The following is a 19,699-nucleotide window of genomic DNA, read 5'->3' as shown; positions in this document are numbered from 1 at the left end:
TGTAATTGGTTTTATATATGTGTTTTGGTGGAGCAACTGGTTAGCTGGAAGAGCAGGATGTGATACAACACTAACTTAGGGTAATGGGATGACCACACATTTATGTGAACATGGATCAGGGGATAGACATTAAACCAGAACTTTGTTCTGATTTGAATGAGGGGTAGAAAGGTTGCATTGGAAGACGCACCAAAAGGCACTAATGGAAATAGTTTTTGCATTAGATGTACATACTGGTATGTGTGAGTAAAATAAACACAAAACTTAGGAAAACAGTTGTATTATTACTCTAGGCTATATACATGATTGGAAACAAGTCCTGAAAAGGTTCATGGTTTTAAAAGCTTGATTTCTGTCCAGATGTCTGAGTGTTCATAATTCAGTGCTTCATTAAACACAGTGCAATACAACAGCATATCATGTCATACCACCCCTTAATAACAGTGTGTGCTCAAAACAAGGCCATAGACACATCCCAACCATGGCCTATGACATTTGCATAGGATCACTCCCTGACCAAAGACAGACAATCTCACCACACATCCGCCTAACAGTATGCAGACAAACACCCAGGTCCTGCCTCCCACTCACAGCCATAAACATAAGCAACCACATTTTCAGGAAGAACATGTACACAGGCCGTGTCCTCTTGGACATCTCCCAAGAACTAGATATATAAAAAAAATAGATACAGGTGAGTGTGACATGGTCATAAACTAACACAAATCAAATAAATACATACAGTATTTCCTGTGGAACAGCAGTGATAAGTATCAGTAGTATTTCTTTCTTCAACGGTTCAACCCCTGTCTGTATGTGCTATAGCCATACTGAATAAGCACCCTTTACAGAGGGTCTGGTGAATCCTCACTCTTACTTAGCTTTCTGAAAATGTGAAATCTGGGAGAGGTATTTACCTATCACTAAATGAGGAACTGTGATTAAAATGCTTACTGAACATATTAAACACCCTCTGCTTTCACTGGTATAATCTGCAGTAAAACAGTGAGGGGTGTTGAACTTGAACGGTTGTGGAGTTAGTAGTGCACACATGGGCCCTGCAGAGCCTTTTCTAGGAACTCACAGCAAACTGGCAGGATTAAGAACACAAGGAAAGAGGCTTTAGGTCCGCAGTACCTTTTTGAGATAGTGGTCAACAAAACAAAAAGCAAAAATTTTAACAGTACATAGTTTTCCTGAAAACATTTGGTGATATGATTTGACATGAAATAAATCATTGCACAAACTATTTACAATTTGCATATCAAGGACATAAAATAGGTGGAGTAGAATTTAAGAATATGGAGTGGACTCAATATTGACTCAAAATCAAATACTGCTCTATAGTAATGTGAGACATCAAATTGGAGGGACTCAGTATGCGCTTTCAATGACAGTGTACAGTACAGTAGGAGATATTCCATTGGTTAATCAGTGGATGATTGACAGCACAAATAAGCCCCTCCCGTTGTCTCCCATCCAAGAACAGTTACCAGTGTTAAACTGTTGCAAATGAATCTAAAACATTATTCAAATATCAATGGAAACTCAAATCAAAAAGGGTAATCTATACAGATAACCACACTAACCATAAGGTGAGACTGTGGTTAAGCTTGGCCCGGGAGAATATAACCTGAGGGGAAACGTACATGGAGGTATTGTGAGGAAATAAAATATAATTCATAACAGCAAACCACCACTAGTGTGTGTGTGCACAAAAAAAAATGGCTATACAATCCGTCGTCATGAAATACCATAGAGCCAGGTGTTTGTATCGACCATTCCTGCCTAAGTAGGCAATAGGAGTTACAAAACACAACATTGGTTGTTGTAATGGGAAACATAGTTGCTGTAAACCTATGTACTGGTAACCTGATCTCTGTGACTCACAGACCACTGCTCCCATAAATGAGGAAGACTTGGTCTTCATGGATTTTAAAATCAACTTCTCAGTGTGTATGTACGTACAACGGAGAGATTAGTATACAGTATTCAAAGACGGACCTCATCTTCCCCCTATATATACACACACACACACACACTCCCTGACAAAAGAAAACAATTGAAAAACAGCCAACAGTGATTTAACATGGCATCAATACAGTATAAAGGCAAACAAATACATAGGTACTTGTGAATCGAATAAAAAATATTGTATAAAATTAAATTACACACATCCTCTTACTAACTACAGTTGTATACAGTATACACTGAGTGCACAAAACATTGTCTTTCCATGAGAGACTGACCAGCTGAATCCAGGTGAAAGTTATGATCCCTTATTGATGTCACTTCAATTAGTGTAGATGAAGGGGAGGAAACAGGTTAAAGAAGGATTTTTAAGCCTTGAGCCATGGATTGTATGTGTGCCATTCAAAGGGTGAATGGGCAAGACAAAGGATTTAAGTGCCTTTGAATAGGGTATGGTAGTAGGTGCCAGGCGCACCGGTTTGAGTGTGTCAAGAACTGCAACGCTGCTGGGTTTATCCCGTGTGTATCAATATTGGTCAACCACCCAAAGGACATCCAGCCAACTTGACACAGTTGTGGGAAGCATTGGAGTCAACATGAATTGAGGCTGTTCTGAGGGCAAGAGGTGGGGGGGTTCCTCCCCAATATTAGGAAGGTGTTCTTAATGGTTTTGTACACTCAGTGTATATCCTGCCATTGAGATTAACATGGGCATTATCGGTAGTAGTAGTAGTAGTAATATCAGTAATTGCAGTCAGCCATTTTAGTAGGAACAGAACAGAGAAGGGGGGCTGCAGGGACAGGTTTGGGGGTCAGAATGGTGGGATAGGTTGGGGGCAAGGGAAGGACAGGGGTTGTCAGTAGTTTTGGCTGAATAGACGAGGTAGGGTTTGTCACAACTCAGGCGGTGGTGGCTTTAAAAACAAAAACTGTCAGGAGAGTTATGCAATGTTTTTGTTTTTGTTTACATTTTCTTTCGTTAGCTTGTGAGTTCTTTGAAAAGACCCTGTCCCTCTATCTATCTCTCTCAGTATTCTTTAGTGCAGGACAGAGTCCCCAGTGCTCTCCTCAGTTCTTTGGGATAGGGCCCTCTCAGACTTTGATGTCCTCCTGGACACTCAGCTGGGACAGGGTCTTCTTGATGCGCAGGGAGGTGAGGCGGGCAGCTCCGTTGGCATACCAACACTCCCTCATGATCTTCCCCATCACACGCAGGGTCTTGGGGGATGGGGAGGGAGAGAGAAAATAGGAAGATAGATAAAGTACAGTGTTATATAAAGCTCAGGAAAATTGGACCAACGGTTGAGCGAACATGAGGAAAATGAGGTTAGAGGAAGTCATACATGAAAATATGGTGCAGATATGCACAAGGATAAATAAGCTTATCAAAACCACCAATGCATCCCCAGAGAACAAGCTTGACAAATAAACATACTTCATGTAAAATACACCAGCATACAATTTAATACTTATAAGAAACCAGTGACACTTTCATATTAGTGAGTGACTGCTGTGTTATCATAATAGGATTTGATTGACCTCAAATGAACATGCATATCCAAGTGTCCCTACCTCGTAGCTCTGCCACCAGTTGGGCACGTTGGGCCGTAGCTTCTGGTCACACACCAGCTTCCTCATCTCCTCTATGGAGGGGTCAGAGGGCACCAGGTCAAAGTACGGTAGCTGGTACTCCTCATGGATACCTAGGGGCAGAGGTCAAAGGTCAGGTAAGGTCCAATATCTGGGTTTCTAATCAATTGTGAATTAAACTTAACTACATTGAGAGAGAGATGCATCCCAAATGACACCATTCTCCCTGTATAGTGCACTACCACTTGGAGACCTATGGGCCCTGGTCAAAAATAGTGCACTATACAGGGAGCCCTATGGGCCCTGGTCAAAAGTAGTTGACTATATAGGGAATAGGGTGCCATTTGGGACCAGCCATAGTGTGCTGAGGTGGAGCCTGTCTGACCTCCAGCGTTGCAGCGGCGTGCGATCTCCCAGTAAACCAGGCCCAGAGCGTAGATGTCTGCACACTTAAACGAATCAAAATGCCTCATGTTGATGCTCTCATCCAGAACCTCAGGGGCCATGTACCTGACACAGAGAATATGTGTGTTTTTAATTAAGCTGGGGTGGCATGAGGGTTGTAAGTTGAGAAACCAAGTACTTCTTAAGGTTAAGAACATGTGTGTTTGCACCTCTTTGTGCCCACTCTCTGGTTGGGGGCGATGTCTATGGTGTCGGTGGTGGACTCGTGGCGCACGGCCAGCCCCAGGTCAGCAATGGCACAGGTACTGTTTTTCTTCACCAGGATGTTCTTAGACTTGAGGTCCCGGTGGGCAATACCAGGCTTACCTAGAGGAGGGCCGAGAGAGTGAGCCTACCTGACAATTACTGCATTCCTGGCAATCAATGGAAGTCATGTAACTGATCATTAACATGTTCGTGTGAAACGTGTGTTTTATGTTGTCCAATTCATTTGAATCAAACAATCATGGATATCTGCAGTATACCATTGTATACTACAGCAGACAAAAATGTAAATGTTCTTCCAGAATGACATCAATAATTGACCTATCAAGGAACATCTCTGTTGGTCTGAGTCAGTGCACTCAACAGAGATGCTTTAGTTTAGAGGGGCTGCTGTGTAAGTCATATCGGGCAGATCCATAACCCAGACTCTGACCAGGCTGAATGGGAGAGCTGGCATTTCCTACCAGCTATGAAGCATGGCCTATATTTACAGAGGCACACCCTCACCCTGTGTGCCCAGGATCTCCATGTGCAGGTGTGCCAGGCCGCTGGCAGCAGACAGTGCCAGTTTGATCATTCCCTCGATGGTGATGGAGTAGCGGTTCAGGTAGTCAAACAGAGAGCCGTACTCGTGGTAGTCTGACACCAGCCACAGCTGGGTCCATGTGCCATTATCTATGACAGAAAGATTGTTGGACAATAAGTTCAGAGACCAATGTTCAGACCCTACACATAATACGAAAAACTGACCTGAACACCAGAAATCTACAAGCAGTGATCTTCGAAGGGGAATATTTGTTGTGATGTCATAGAACGACGGCCAGTATTTTGTTACCTTTGTTGTCGGCAGCGATGAATCCCAGGATATTTTCATGGCGCAGCATGATGGTCTGGTAGATCTCGGCCTCGCGGAACCAGGAGCGTTCCTCTCTGGACGAAAAGATCTTCACCGCCACGTCTCCTCCTCTCCAGCGGCCGCGCCACACTTCCCCGAAACGCCCTTTCCCTATAATCTCCTGCAGCACGATGGTCCTGGCCACTGTACGCTGGACAAACAGAGGGAGGCCTGCACAGAGACAGAGGACGGAGAGGACCAAGGCATACAGGACACAGAGACAAAAAGAAAGAGGACTATACAGTTAGACAATCACATTGTGACATGCCTAATATCAACCACATTTCCCCCTATGCATTTTGTTTTCTTCTATGGAAGACATTATTAAAGCTACAGTCACTAATCTCTTTTTTTCCTGTTTTGTGACTGCTTGAATTGATCAGAGCCCTAGCGTTGCAGTACTGACCGGAGCCTGATCCAGAGGTGGACATGTCGTAGATGAGGTCCTGCAGGGTCTTGTCCTTGGCCATGTAGAGGTGGTCACAGGAGGGGTCCTCCACCTCCAGCCTCTGCCTGTGGCTGTAGGCCCGCTGGTGGTACTGGAACAGGAACACACCCATGATTAGCAGCACACACAGCAGGCAGACGGGCCCTGCGACCACTGCTACCAGCTCCACTGGACCCCATTTACCATCAAGGCCAAAGACGCCCCCCAGGCCCGGCCGAGACGTCACTGAGAGAGGGAAGAGAAAGAAATCAGACTAAATACATATTTCACATTTCATGAGTGAACATAACACAATTCACTGAACTGTGTTTGAGACCCTTGTCCTCTATTGTAGCAGACATCCTAGCCCTGTGGTTCGTAACGTGAGGGTGTGCAACCTGGGACATGCGCTTGTGTGTGGCGGTATACAGCTTATATTCCATGGTCGAGGTCGAGAGAGACACTCACCAGAGGTTACTTTGAGGTCGAGGCTGTTGCAGTAGTTAGTGTAGCAGCAGTGTGTGTAGAGGAGGCCCTCAGCGCTCAGGCAGTAGAAGGGCTGGCCCGGGGGCACCAGTTTGTCCCGGGTGATGCAGATACGGATGTGCTGCTCCAGCCCATTGATGAAGGACGTGGAGGCCATGCAGGCCCCGTCTGTCTCACACCGGGAGCCAGTCTTCTCACACTGGGCTGTGGTGCAGTTACACCACAAAGCTGTACACAGAGACAGAGAGAGAGATGATTTCAATATTTTGGAATAATGGTTTGGGTAAACTCAAAACACGCTCAAAGCTGTAATTTCATAAGAAGTTGTGCTGGCACTGCCACATAAAAAAACATTTCAAGACAATTTCACTCCACTGTATGAGATGCAAGTATATATACAGCAGAGGGCGCTCATAGACAGCAGCAGTACCACACAGGGGCCCTTTGACCTGATGAAGATCCTTGCTGGATCAAAATGTTGTTTTGTGGTGGAGCTTCAGTGTGCTGGCTCTATTTATTTTATACTGACACCAACTTGTCCTATGATCATACCCCTGTAAGATAAAGCATTGGACTACAGAAAAAAAAGAAAAAAAAAGATTCACTGTGTTTATTACATTTTTCCTCCAAATGAACAACACCATTTCCCAGAGAATACCCAAACAATTTCAGCTTTTCTCTTGGAGAAAATCAGACAGACGTCAACACTACTTTTTGTTCTTTGACCTCGAGCCACACACATTGCATTTCTAAGGACACATTGAAATAATAGCCAGTGAGTTTATTAGAAAATAGCCCGAGATTTTAAAGAGAAATATATCTCCTTTTGATAAAGCTGGTAGCATGCTCCATCAGGATAGAGAAGGCACCAGAGAGTGATTCAACATCTTGAGTATTTTGGGTCGCAGGGACTAGGACTAAGTTGACATTGTACAAATCTCTAGTCGTTGAAGAGGTAAACAACCCTTTAGTTTGACGAACCTTTAACAATCTTTTGAACTATACCTCTCAGAAATGTTTCAATTATTTACCATGCCCCAAATGGTATAATTTCACAAAACAAAGCAGACGCAGAAAAGTGTGTTGTTTGAAACCATTCCAGATGGGGACAAACATGTTTTTAACCCAAACGGTGACAAAATGTACCCTATTAGCTAATGGTGTTTTTAACATCACAAGAGTACAACAAGACAGCACAACACCCTACCCTACAGAGGTGGTTCATCCTGGAAATAGAGTATCAACGGTAATCAAACTGCGCGCCAAAGCTGGCCATTTCAAAAAGACACATTCAGCGGCAGGCCGGGAAACAATTATAAGCATTCCAGAGATGGATTGAGATCTCTACTTGGAAATAACCCGATTTTGCATGGACATTGGCAGTCTGGTGCCAGGGCAACAACCTCTCCCTCAATGTGACCAAGACAAAGGAGCTGATCGTGGACTACAGGAAAAGGCGGGCCAAACAGGCCCCCATTCACATCAACGGGGCTGTAGTGGAGCGAGTCGAGAGTCTTAAAGTTCCTTGCTGTCCACATCACCAACGAACTATCATGGTCCAAACACACCAAGACAGTCGTGAAGAGGGCACGACTTCCCCCACAGGAGACTGAAAAGATTTGGCATGGGTCCACAGATCCTCAAAAAGTTCTACATCGGCACCATCCTGACAGGTTGCATCACCGCCTGGTATGGCAACTGCTCGGCATCTGACCGTAAGGCGCTACAGAGGGTAGTGCGTACGGCCCAGTACATCCCTTTGGCCAAGCTTCCTGCAATCCAGGACATATATAATAGCCGGTGTCAGAGGAAAGCCCATAAAATTGTCAGAGAGTCAGACTGTTTTCTCTGCTACCGCATGACAAGTGGTATCGGAGCGCCAAGTCTAGGACCAAAAGGCTCCTTAACAGCTTCTACCCCCAAGCCATAAGACTGTTGAACAATTAATCGAATGGCCACCGGACTATTACCTTGACCTCCCCCTCATTTGTTTTGTACACTGCTGCTACTCGCTGTTTATCTATGCATAGTCACTTTACCCCTACCTACATGTACAGATTACCTCAACTAACCTGTACCCCTGCACACTGACTCGGTACCGGTGCCCCCTGTCTATACCCTGGTTATTGTGTTACTTTATTACTTTGTTTTTGAAAATGTATTCTATTTTTTACTTTAGTTTATTTGGTAGATATTTTCTTAACTCTTCTTGAACTGCACTGTTGGTTAAGGGCTTGTAAGTAAGCATTTCACAGTAAGGTCTATATTTGTTGTATTCGGCGCATGTGACAAATAAAGTTTTATTTGATTTCACATTGAGGGCTTCCACTATTTTAAAGTAGAAAACTAGGTGGGGATTCCTAACTTGTGAGTGATCAGCCAATGATAAGAGAATTGTATTTTTCTTTAAAATTGGTTTGCCTAGTTTGTAAATGGCTTTAAGCTATATCACCGCCATCTGGTGACACACAAGATTTGGTTCAAGACTCCAGTATTGCAAGTAGCAGTAAATCACAAATATTAGCTTTACATTTTTTTTCCAAACAGCAAAAGAATAAGAAAATGTACTACTTTAAAATGGAGATAGCTCTAATGGCGTTGCCCATGCTATTACAGATGCCATAATGGCACAGATACAAAGTTGAGTACCTCTTTCCCTCTCTAGGATTCTAATCTCTCACAAGAATACAGTTCTGTTTTAAAAGGCCAGCTTGCTACAGATTTTCATGATTCCTCTCCTCCTAATTAGCCTATTGTCCACAAGTTCCATAACTAGCTAGCTAGAGCAAGTAATGTTAGCTAGTTCAAGATAATGTTCTAAATAGGACAGAGCCTTCATTTATTGCTAGCTAAGGAGAAAATAAAGATTTGAGTGATGAGCAGAACTTATCGCAAAGTAAAAATGTAGGTAAGTTACCATTTTCTAGCTTACTTTTGTGACTGACTTTCCTTCACTGCCATAAACTGTTGTTAATAACCTGCACCTCATGTAACTATTTCACATTGAACTCCTAGCCTGAAACAGGTGTTTGGATAAAAATCACACAATATCAACCCAGTTCAGTAGACTTGTATGGGGAGCATGAGAGATTTTCACAGGTCTGTCAGACAGCAAGGTCAGCACAGCAGGCAGTGAGGTCTCTTTGGGTGAACCAGATCAGAGAGGACACACACACACACACACACACACACACACACACATTGAATGAGAAGCAATTTGACAAGTTATTGCACATTGCAGACATCACAAGAAAGCTCAAAGACATCTGGGTAATTTGATACTCTCAACATACAGGCTCTATAATGGTAGACATACATGGAGGGAAGTGAGGTTCAAAGACAAAAGGTCTCTCTGTTTAGTGCAGACAGCTTGCTTTTAAATAGTGGTGTTCTACTGACAGTGTTACTATAATCAGAAGTGGACTTTGCCCATACAATTTCATAATCCTTAATCAACATCACATTGGTCCTTTGTGTGGCGATTACAGGGAATTTGACCAACCCAGACTGAGCTGAGATCAGTGGGGGTAGGGGAGTGAACCCAGAATGTAGTTGTTGGGATAAGCCATCCTCCAGGTCAGCTTCCTGTGTACAGGGAGGGGTGATAAGACGAAAGGGGGAACCTCTAAGGTTTTTAGGAGTTTGTGGTCTGTACTGGAGGTTTGGGATTAGTCCCAGGCAGCCTAGTCCTGAAAAGTAGGACAGGGGAGGTAAAAAAAAAAAAAAAAGGCAGAGAAGGGGCGTTCAATGTGTTTTAAACCCCTGTGGCGAGGGCTTTTCTTGGGTGGGGGGGGGGTAGAAAATGTTGGTGGCTTTTGGGGCGAGTTGTAGTAGTGGTTTGTACAGAGGAGGGGGTTGACTTGTGTGAGCAGCTGCAGCTGTCATTAACCCAGTCTAGACAGTGACTGCCTCAGTGAAATTTAGGATAATTGAATTTCATTAGGGCACCAAGGCTGACATGGTGTGAAATTCCGATATTTTTTTTCTTCCATCGTAGTCTGTAAATGACCTCAATGTAAACACCAGACCCTCTGTTGCATTTGTATTTCCCACACAACACACATTCCCAGGAATGAAGGAAACATGAGCTTTTTGGTTTCCAGAAGGTTCATCCTTTTGCAAACTGATTGATTAATAGGCTTAATGTTGATAGGAGCCTAATTAAAAGTGCAACCAGAACCCTGTGAAGACAAGGCTTCAAAAACATGGATAGCTACAGTAAAGTAGTGAGAAATGAAAGGTGATTATTACTTGCTGACATTCTGTAAACTGGGTTTGAGGTTGGAGGTGTTACTCTAGACGAGGGCGGCGGAAAGAGCTCTGCACGAAGCAGGCAGCACTCAGACAGGGAATAACTGATTAAGACACCCAGACTCCACCAGGCAGAAGACAAAAAACACACCACTGTACTCACCCCATCCCCTACCTCCCCGACTATCCCACTCCGATCAATACACAGGAAGTATGTGTGTGTGCGTGTGCTTGTGCACATGCACGGTGCACATGCTTCTGCATCTGGGCTCCCAGTCTTCTGATTCTATAGCAAAAGCTAGTTGGCTTTCTAGACACAGGTTCAGTGATCTTAAGCAGGCAGTGTGTTTCTCAAACAGTACTTAATCCGTGAGAATGTTTGGAGGCATGTTTATGTTCACATGTTGGATTGCCCATTGAGGCACGACTACAATCCTGAGAAACTCTGATTAGAATGTTTTCTAATACTAGATCGGTGAGAACATGTAGTGCTATGCTGGAACAAAATATGTTTCCATGTCGATCAATCAAGGCCATAGCGAGGTCTGTTCAAAGAGTTCCCATTTTTAAAACAGACAGTAAAACCTGATAGTTAATAGCTAGGAGGCCCAAACTTGTATATGGTTATAATAATTATGATAATTACTATTATTATTATTATTATTATTAGGTGAGTGTTTATATTGTCCTATTTCAAGGGCATATTGGTGGATTTTTCACCTTGTCAGCTCGGGGATTCAAACTTGTAACTTATTGGCCCAATGCTCTAGATACTAGGCTACCTGACACCCAGATTAGATTTCCCCCCTTAGTTATAGTGCCTATAGGAGTCTGGCCTCAGATACTCCAAGGACTCCCTAACACAGGTGTACTTGGAGTTCAGACAGGATGCATAGTCTCAATTTGAGGGGGGAAAAAAACATTGAAAAATCAATGAGTGACTACAGAAGATTCGATAATACAGTTATAGATAATACTCATAGAAATGAGATAAGGAAAAACAGACAAGGAAAAACAGACCTCTTTAAATGACTGAATGACTCATGTAGTAAAAAGATAATGCTGCAAGCATTTTACGAATGCATGTCTCAATGTAATTACATGGCCGCTTCCCAAATCCCATGAACTATGTTTTCTTATCTTACTGCCTAGGCCAGCTCCCTTGTTGTCCAGCTCCCTTGTTGTCCAGCTCCTCCCTTCCCATCCTCTGTCTAAATCCCTTTCCAAATATCACAAACCCAGGGAACGTGACTTGGTCACTCACTGTGTCTTCTCTTCGTCAAACATCTCAATCATACTGTTTCTCACACACAATATCCTGTTTGCCTTTAAGCTTCCTTACTCTGATGCGGTTTATCAACAGGCACGTACATGCCAAATTAAAAGGCCAGGGATTTTTTATATTTTCTTTAAAAAAAGTGAATGAACCCTTTCACCTCCCAACCTTGGCACAAGGAACAGCTGTGGTTTAAAGCTTCCCCTGGGCTTGAGCGAAGTAATAATTAATTTGAGGGCTTTTATTTGGTGTGGTTTAGAAATTAACACACGCACACCCACCTGCCCGTTTGTGTCTGAGGGGTCTTTCAGTTTCAGCTACTATGCTGTGGTAGGACTATTCTCATTTACGTCAGAAGGGAAAAAACATTTCTTAATGACATGTGGCCTTGACTCATACAGACTACACACACACACACTGTAAAAGGACATCACTAGATTATGCATTGGTGTGAGCCTATTATATATATATATTTATATGTTTTGTTATCTTATACATGAGAGCATTTCAATTCGACCCCAATGTGTACATTTCAAAAGGCAAAAATATGAGTTAGCCTAAATATGACTTCAAATAGACCCATAAAGGCAATCTATGTACAGTACCAGTCAAAAGTTGGGACACACCTACACATTCAAGGGTTTTTCTTTATTGTTAGTGTTTTCTACAATGTAGAATCATATTGAAGACATCAAAACCATGAAATACATCTAATAACCAAAAAGTGTTCAACAAATCAAAATATATTTTATATGTGAGATTCTTCAAAGTAGCCACCCTTTGCCTGGATGACAGCTTTGCACACTCATTACATTCTCTCAACCAGCTTCACCTGGTATGCTTTTCCAACAGTCTTGAAGGTGTTCCCACATATGCTGAGCACTTGTTGTCCAACTCATCCCAAACGATCTCATTTGGGTTGAGTTTGGGTGATTGTGGAGGCCAGGTCATCTGATGCAGCCCTCCATCACTCTCCTTCTTGGTCAAATAGCCCTTACACAGCCTGGAGGTGTGTTGGGTCATTGTCCTATTGAAAAACAAATGATAGTTCCACTAAAACAAACCAGATGGGAGGGCGTATCGCTGCAGAATGCTGTGGTAGCCATGCTGGTTAAGTGTGCCTTGAATTCTAAATAAATCACAGAGTGCCACCAGCAAAGCACCCCACACCGTCACACCTCCTCCATACTTCACGATGGGAACCACATATGCAAAAGACATCTGTTCACCTACTCTGCATCTCACAAAGACACGGTGGTTGGAAGCAAAAATCTCACATTTGGACTCATCAGACCAAAGAACAGATTTCCACCGGTCTAATGTCAATTGTTCCTGTTTCATGGCCCAAGCAAGTCTCTTCTTCTTATTGGTGTCCTTTAGTAGTTGTTGCTTTGCAGCAATTCGACCATGAAGGCCTGATTCAAGCAGTCTCCTCTGAACAGTTGATGTTGAGATGTGTCTGTTAGTTGAACTCTGTGAAGAATTTATTTAGGCTGCAATGTCTGAGGTGCAGTTATCGCTAATGAACTTTCCCTCTGCAGCAGAGGTAACTCTGGGTCTTCCTTTCCTGTGGCAGTCCTCATGAGATACAGTTTCATCATAGCGTTTGATGTTTTTGCGACTGCACTTGAAGAAACTTTCCGAATTGACTGACCTTCATGTCTCAAAATAATGATGGACTGTCGTTTCGCTTTGCTTATTTGAGTTGTTCTTGCCATAATATGGACTTGGTCTTTTACCAAATAGGGCTATCTTCTGTATACCACCCCTACCTTGTCACAATAACTGATTGTCTCAAACACGTTACGAAGGAAAGAAATTCCACAAATTCACTTTTAACAAGGCACACCTGTTCATTGAAATGCATTCCAGGTGACTACCTCATGAAGCTGGTTGAGAGAATGCCAAGAGTGTGCAAAGCAGTCATCAAGGCTGGGGGGCTTTCATATTTTGATTTGTTTAGCACTTTTTTGGTTACTACATCATTCCATGTGTTATTTCATAGTTTTGATGTCTTCACTATTATTCTACAATGTAAAAAATAGTCAAACTAATGAAAAAGCCTATAATGAGTAGGTGTGTCCAAACTTTTGACTGGTACTGTCAATTATTTTACCATTGGGGTGATTACGATGCTGGACAGTGCCATGGCACCTTTTGGACATTTGACATCCAGTCACACCTCAGACCTTTTTTGCACACACACACACACACACACACACACACACACACACACACACACACACACACACACACACACACACACACACACACACACACACACACACACACACACACACACACACACACACACACACACACACACACACACACACACACACACACACAGTGATCCAGCACACATGAACTCAAGAAGGTTGTTATTTTATGTTGTTATTGAATTTGTATAATTTTTGATGAAAGTTTCATAACATGTATTTTTGCCATTAAGTTTAAAGCACTTTAAAAAGGAAATATGGCTTATATAAACATAGATGCAAGTATTTTAGATAAAATGGGAGGACCTTGATGAGATTTCAAATACACACCACAAACTGCATATGTGTTATTGTACCGGATCTGAGCGCAGATCTGAGTACACACAGACACACCACACAAGTACACACGTCAAGTGGCCCTGTGCTGAATGTGTGGCAAGGTTATTCACTGGCACTATAGTAAAACATATATAATACATAGGCTATACAACTTACAATGTATACACAGACAGGCTGGCTAGGCCTGACTTAGGAGAAAGGAGGTGGTGTAGAAGTAAAGTGAGAGGAAATGTTTTCAACAGCAACATGTTTTTTTGCTCAGTTTTTAGAGAATGCTGTGATGTGTCAAGACTGTTGAAGAAATAGTGTGGCAGAACAAAACCTTGAGGACTATGGTTGTGTTAAAAGCGGGGGTTTGGCATGTTACTAAAGTCAAGCACAGTACAGGTATTGTTTGGCGACAGGGCTCTGAAGGGAGTGGGGGAGGGAGAGAGGAGAAAAAGGGTACAATAGAGAGAAGGAGAAAAAAGGCTAACTGTGCACATTGTATTGCTTTGTACATTGTGATGTAGCCTAAGGACACTTCACTTTAAATGTATGGCAAACAAAAAAATACAACTCTGTTGACTACAATGACTACTTTAAACAATTTACACTGAACATTTTACAACACTTTTACTGGAAGAACTGTGCAGATGCAAAGTTGGGTAACATAATTTCAGTAAAATCGCCCTCTGTTTTTTTATGCGACCACATTATCCCAAAACTGTTAAATAGGCCTATCTGCTTCAAATTAAGATTCAAAGATGTCTGCAGAAAGAATGGGGTGTCAGCTACAGATGTAGGATCTTCATTTCAGCCAGTTTGTTACACCTGGAAAATAATCATGCAGGAACAGGAATTTCTTTTGTAGGGGTTGATACGTTTTTCGTTACAGGAAATAAATTCTGACATTTTAAAGTGGAAATTATAAACTTTAAAGGTTTTTTTAAACCTTGAATACACTACAAGTTTGCATTTCTTCCTGGGCAGGAACATTCTCAGAAACTAAAGAGTGATCAAATTAACATCCCACATCTGAATGACATGACACCTTGAGTTTGAAAAAATATATATTTTGGTTTATTGAACTACACGCTAAGTGAAGTGGATTTACACCCGGTAACAGAATTGCAGTAACGGAATTCCATCAAGGGTCTGATCTTTACTACACAGAAATTCATAATTATGGATATGAAAGCAAGGCTCTGAATGCAGGGCTCTACAGTGTGACCATTTTATTCGAATATGCACCTGAATATCTAGGAGCACCAGTGCGCCTAGAAAAATTAAAGGTCCTAAACTGTCATTCTGAAAATAACTTTTTTTCCTATACTACCAGGTAGTTTGAAAAGACAGGCTGAATGGGCAGGGAGCTTCAGTACAGTAGAGTTCAGTACAGTAAAGTTGTGTATAGTTCAGTACATTATAGTGTACTCAACTCTAATGTGCTCTTCTGTGTACTGTACTGAATACTCCACCCTACAGTGAAGGACTTTCAGCGTCCGGTGTCGATTGGTGCTCAGTGGGTGAGGATGCAGGTTACAGTAAATGGAAAGATGGGACTCATGGGTAGGTAGGTGTCAGTCAGAGCCGGAAAAGGTGACATTAATTGGAGAGAGAGAGATATGAACAAAACAGTATGCCAGTGAAAGGGAGGACAGTAGTGACCCAACTGTGGTTTGTGACTACTATGATTTCCCATTGTAGCCACTCAATTGCAGAAATTCTGTTACCAATGTTTTCATAAATTCTGTTGAGTTTTAATCACTTAATAATTCATAAACACAACTGATATCAGTAAAAACACTATAACTAATTGATAGGTTTACCTTTACTTGTTACTTCTGTGAACTTTTATTAGGGTCATTCCACCTCAAAAAGCCCAAGAAAGACACCCACCATTTCAGATGTTTAAAAGAAATTATAATTTGTTTTATCCCCTTTTCTCCCCAATTTTGTGATATCCAATTAGTAGTTACAGTCTTGTCCCATCACTGCAACTCCTCTACGGACTCGGGAGAGGCCAAGGACGAAAGCCACACGTCAATGTGTAGGAGGAAACACCGTCCAGCTGGCGACCAAAGTCAGCTTGATGTCACCCGGCCCTCCAGAAGGAGTCACTAGAGTGCGATGGGACCAGGAAATCCCGGCTGGCCAAACCCTCCCCTAACCCGGACGACGCTGGGCCAATTGTGAGCCGCCTCACGGGTCTTCTGGTCACAGCCGGTAGTGACATAGCCAGGGATCGAACGCGGGTCTGTAATGACACCTCAAGCGCTGCGATGCAGTGCCTTAAACTGCTGCGCCACTCGGGAGGCCCCTCCATTTCAGATTGTTCTGAAATTGTTTCTGTAGTTAGAAACAATTGAGATTAGCATTCCTGCAACATTATTTTGTTGAAATATAACTTGATCTGAGGAATTAAGTTAATTGATTGGACCCAAATTGGTAATTTGAAATTATAGGACTCATATAACATTCAATAAATATTGTACATAATATCTGATTTGGACCCAAAGCATTTTTAACAATAGCTAGGTTTCCATCAAATTGGCGACAGATTTTCATGTGAAAATTTCCCACCGGAAATGCGTTTCCATCAAATTGACTTGAGGATAAAAGGCTTTGCGTGATGACCTAGTGCACACAAACACCTTTTGCAATTAAATGTGTTTCCATCGCATTTTCATGGTTTTCAAAAAAAATTAAATAAAGGTTTTGTTATATTGAATTTACGAACACACCCCTAGTCTTGCAGCTCTTTAGCTAGCTAGCAACTCTTCCATCGCATTTTCATGGTTTTCAAAAAAAATTAAATAAAGGTTTTGTTAGATTGAATTTACGAACACACCCCTAGTCTTGCAGCTCTTTAGCTAGCTAGCAACTCTGTAAACTAGCTTGACTTGCTAGAAAATTAGATAAACAAGTTGAGGAAACTAAACAAAACATATGTAATTATCACCTGAAACAATGTTTGTCTTGAATGAAAAGGTCATATTTTGCAATGTCCCAAAATAAATGCAATCTCTGACAAGAAACTAGGCTCTCCTCCATCTTGTCTTGTTGTGAAACCCTATGCTCTCTGTCTAGTAGTAGCGGAACGAGATTGCGTGAAGATGACGTATAGCATAATGAAATACATCACGATGTGTATGGGGCATAACCTTCCAGAGTTAAATTATTTTCCAGAGAAGGCATAGAGAAAAATATGCCTAATGTCATTGATCACATCAACAATGGGTTTATCCAACTCATAATGGTAAACTAGATCATCCTAGAGTTAGTTACTTAACTTTGCAGACTCAACAGAAAAAGCATATAGAAAAGGACATGTTTAAATGGGTATATTAGGCTAAGTGACAAAAGTTGAGAAGAGCAATCAAATAGGCCCACAGAAAGAAACAGGATTTAAAAAGTTGAAATAGGCTGAAACTTTCACAATAAGTCACAGTTGTAAAGAGAAGCTGTGATAATTTAGTCCATGCTTTTAACACCATTCATTTCAGTAGATTAGATAACAAACTGGAAAATCTCCATTACCCCATTGTTTGGGCGTTTTTAATCTCCATACATGGATACAACCGAGCCCCCTGCCCTGCCCAGAGAAAAAGGTCCATATACATGCAATCTGTATTTACACTGTTGGACACTCTTTTGAAGACACAAGCGCCCAACCATATCACCCATGTTATTCAAACATTATGAGTTCACGATCAAGGGCTTTTTAAAAGAGACTAGGACCGAGTGTTTATAGACCTTCCAGCCTCTTATCTCTACATGTACGAAAAACGCTAAAGGCCAGGGAGAGGGAGAACTGAGGCCGAGTTCTGTTTACTCATTTATGCTTTTCATAAATTAATATTTTATCCAGTAATGATAAACTAACTCAGGCTGATTGGTAGAACAACACACAATGGCCCGTTTCGCATTGTACTGCAGCTCTTCAAAGCTAAATAGGTCAGCCTCAGACTCCAGCTTGCTAAACCATTGTGTTGGTTTAGCACGACACTAGCTGTCTTGTTTGCAGAGTTTACAGTTCACACACTAAAAATAAACAGCTAAAAAACAGATTTTCACAGGAAATGATGACAAAAACATAAGGTCAAATTTGGGAATAAGGAACTCATACCTTACTTGATGAGGAATCTGAGCGAGCAGATTTAAATACTTTGATATTGAATATTATGTGGTAGTTTATGATAAATAAATAAACCAATATTTCCATATTCGTTTTTGAGAATACATCAAATTAATTAAACTTTGATTAGATGACTCAAGGCAATTTGTTAAACCACTGCTGTTGGATTCTTGAATTGTATCAAGGAATGGTGGAAGGTCCTTGGTAGACAACCTTGGCTGTTCATCCCAAATCCTAAAAATGGTGCTATGTTTGAGATGTTTACTAACGCGATCCAAGTATCCATCCAATTAGCTTCTAACTGGCCAGAGAACTAACGTTATGCTATTCTCAAACAGTTAGTTAGTTAGCTAGCTATAAAGCATATTTAAACATAACGTCAAACAGTGTAGGTAGCTAGCTAGCTGATTCTCTTATTTTCATCTCTATTGCAATACTATTAGCCGTGAACAATCAGGTTAAATTAGCTAACTCGACTTGCTTGATACCAAATCCGTGCGCCATGTTGTGCTATTACTAAGCAATGTAAATTCCATTCACAAACCGAGCAAGTAAATACACACTGGCGGAATAAAAACTTAATCGGAAAAACATTACACTTACCATCATAAGTTCCGAATATGCAAACCAGGGCGAGAATAATTAACAAAATTAGATTCTTAGCCATGATCGCTATATTCCCATTGCATTGCATTAATATTTGGGTTAGTGGTGTGGTATTGACAGCGGAGCGGGCATATAACACACAGCTCCAGTCAGACAACAGACAGACAGACACGTTAAAGGGGGTGAGTGGAGGATTTAAAGGGGAGTAATGACTAACTAGTTCTTATTATGAGGTATGTCGATAAAATAAAGTTGGTAGGCCCTCTAGAAAGCACAATGTAAAGTTTGTATTATCTGGTCAAGGCTTAAAACGTAGACTTTTAAAATCTGGTGGTTTACATATTGAATATGCCTTTAACCTTGTAGCTATACACCATGTACCACACACATAATATAAATTTATATGATCTCTATGATACCCATGGGGGACGGTGGGCGCAACTTTCACTGGGGACAGGAACGGGGGACATGACCCCCCACATGAAATTGCATTTTTGTCCCCCCTAGCCTTATATCATTCCACTTGTGATACAAAACTGACAGGTGTACTTTAGGACCATGCGGACGCCTCAGAACGCTCGGGTAGGTTGTGAGCGGGATGGATTTAGGACCGCACAGACACCACCTGTGTGAAGGCAAAGCTTCTGAAAGGCTGGCGTATAGGACCAGCACAGGAGAGATGAACAGTGGCAGCTGTTGTCTGTGTTGTGCTTTTTCTCCGAGTTGAAAAAGCAAGGAGAGTAGAAACTGCCTACTCTTTAGTTGACTGATCTAGCTGGCAAGGGAACTGCAATTTGACAGAAAAAAAGTGTTATTCCCAGCGCTGAGCTAGTAGTGTAACTGACATTTT

At 41.9% G+C, this 19,699-nt stretch overlaps 1 protein-coding gene across 1 annotated transcript; it reads right to left on the bottom strand.

Moving 5' to 3' along the window:
* Positions 1 to 264: 264 nt before the first annotated feature.
* LOC139559833 (activin receptor type-1B-like) lies at positions 265 to 19,006 on the bottom strand. Its single transcript, XM_071376207.1, has 9 exons — positions 18,847 to 19,006; positions 6,021 to 6,266; positions 5,532 to 5,798; positions 5,066 to 5,296; positions 4,738 to 4,905; positions 4,176 to 4,332; positions 3,947 to 4,071; positions 3,544 to 3,674; positions 265 to 3,189 (listed from the first exon to the last, which is right to left on the bottom strand). The coding sequence occupies exons 1-9, from the start codon at positions 18,935 to 18,937 to the stop codon at positions 3,064 to 3,066; spliced, it is 1,542 nt and encodes a 513-aa protein (XP_071232308.1). The 5' UTR covers positions 18,938 to 19,006; the 3' UTR covers positions 265 to 3,063.
* Between the last annotated feature and the right edge of the window lie 693 nt (positions 19,007 to 19,699).

The sequence above is a fragment of the Salvelinus alpinus genome, chromosome 2 (genome assembly GCF_045679555.1).
Source record: "Salvelinus alpinus chromosome 2, SLU_Salpinus.1, whole genome shotgun sequence".
NCBI lineage: Eukaryota > Metazoa > Chordata > Actinopteri > Salmoniformes > Salmonidae > Salvelinus > Salvelinus alpinus.
The sequence above is the reverse complement of the archived record's forward strand: the minus strand, read 5'-3'. Positions and strand labels throughout refer to the sequence as shown.

Bases quoted from the DNA above. Each gene is read 5' to 3' on its own strand.
- LOC139559833 (XM_071376207.1), bottom strand. From the start codon at position 18,937: ATGCAATGCAATGGGAATATAGCGATCATGGCTAAGAATCTAATTTTG. The intron at 4,072-4,175 runs GTGCAAACACAC...TCTCTGTGTCAG, and splicing joins CAGAGAGTGGGCACAAAGAG to GTACATGGCCCCTGAGGTTC. The intron at 3,190-3,543 runs GTAGGGACACTT...CCATCCCCCAAG, and splicing joins ACTGGTGGCAGAGCTACGAG to ACCCTGCGTGTGATGGGGAA.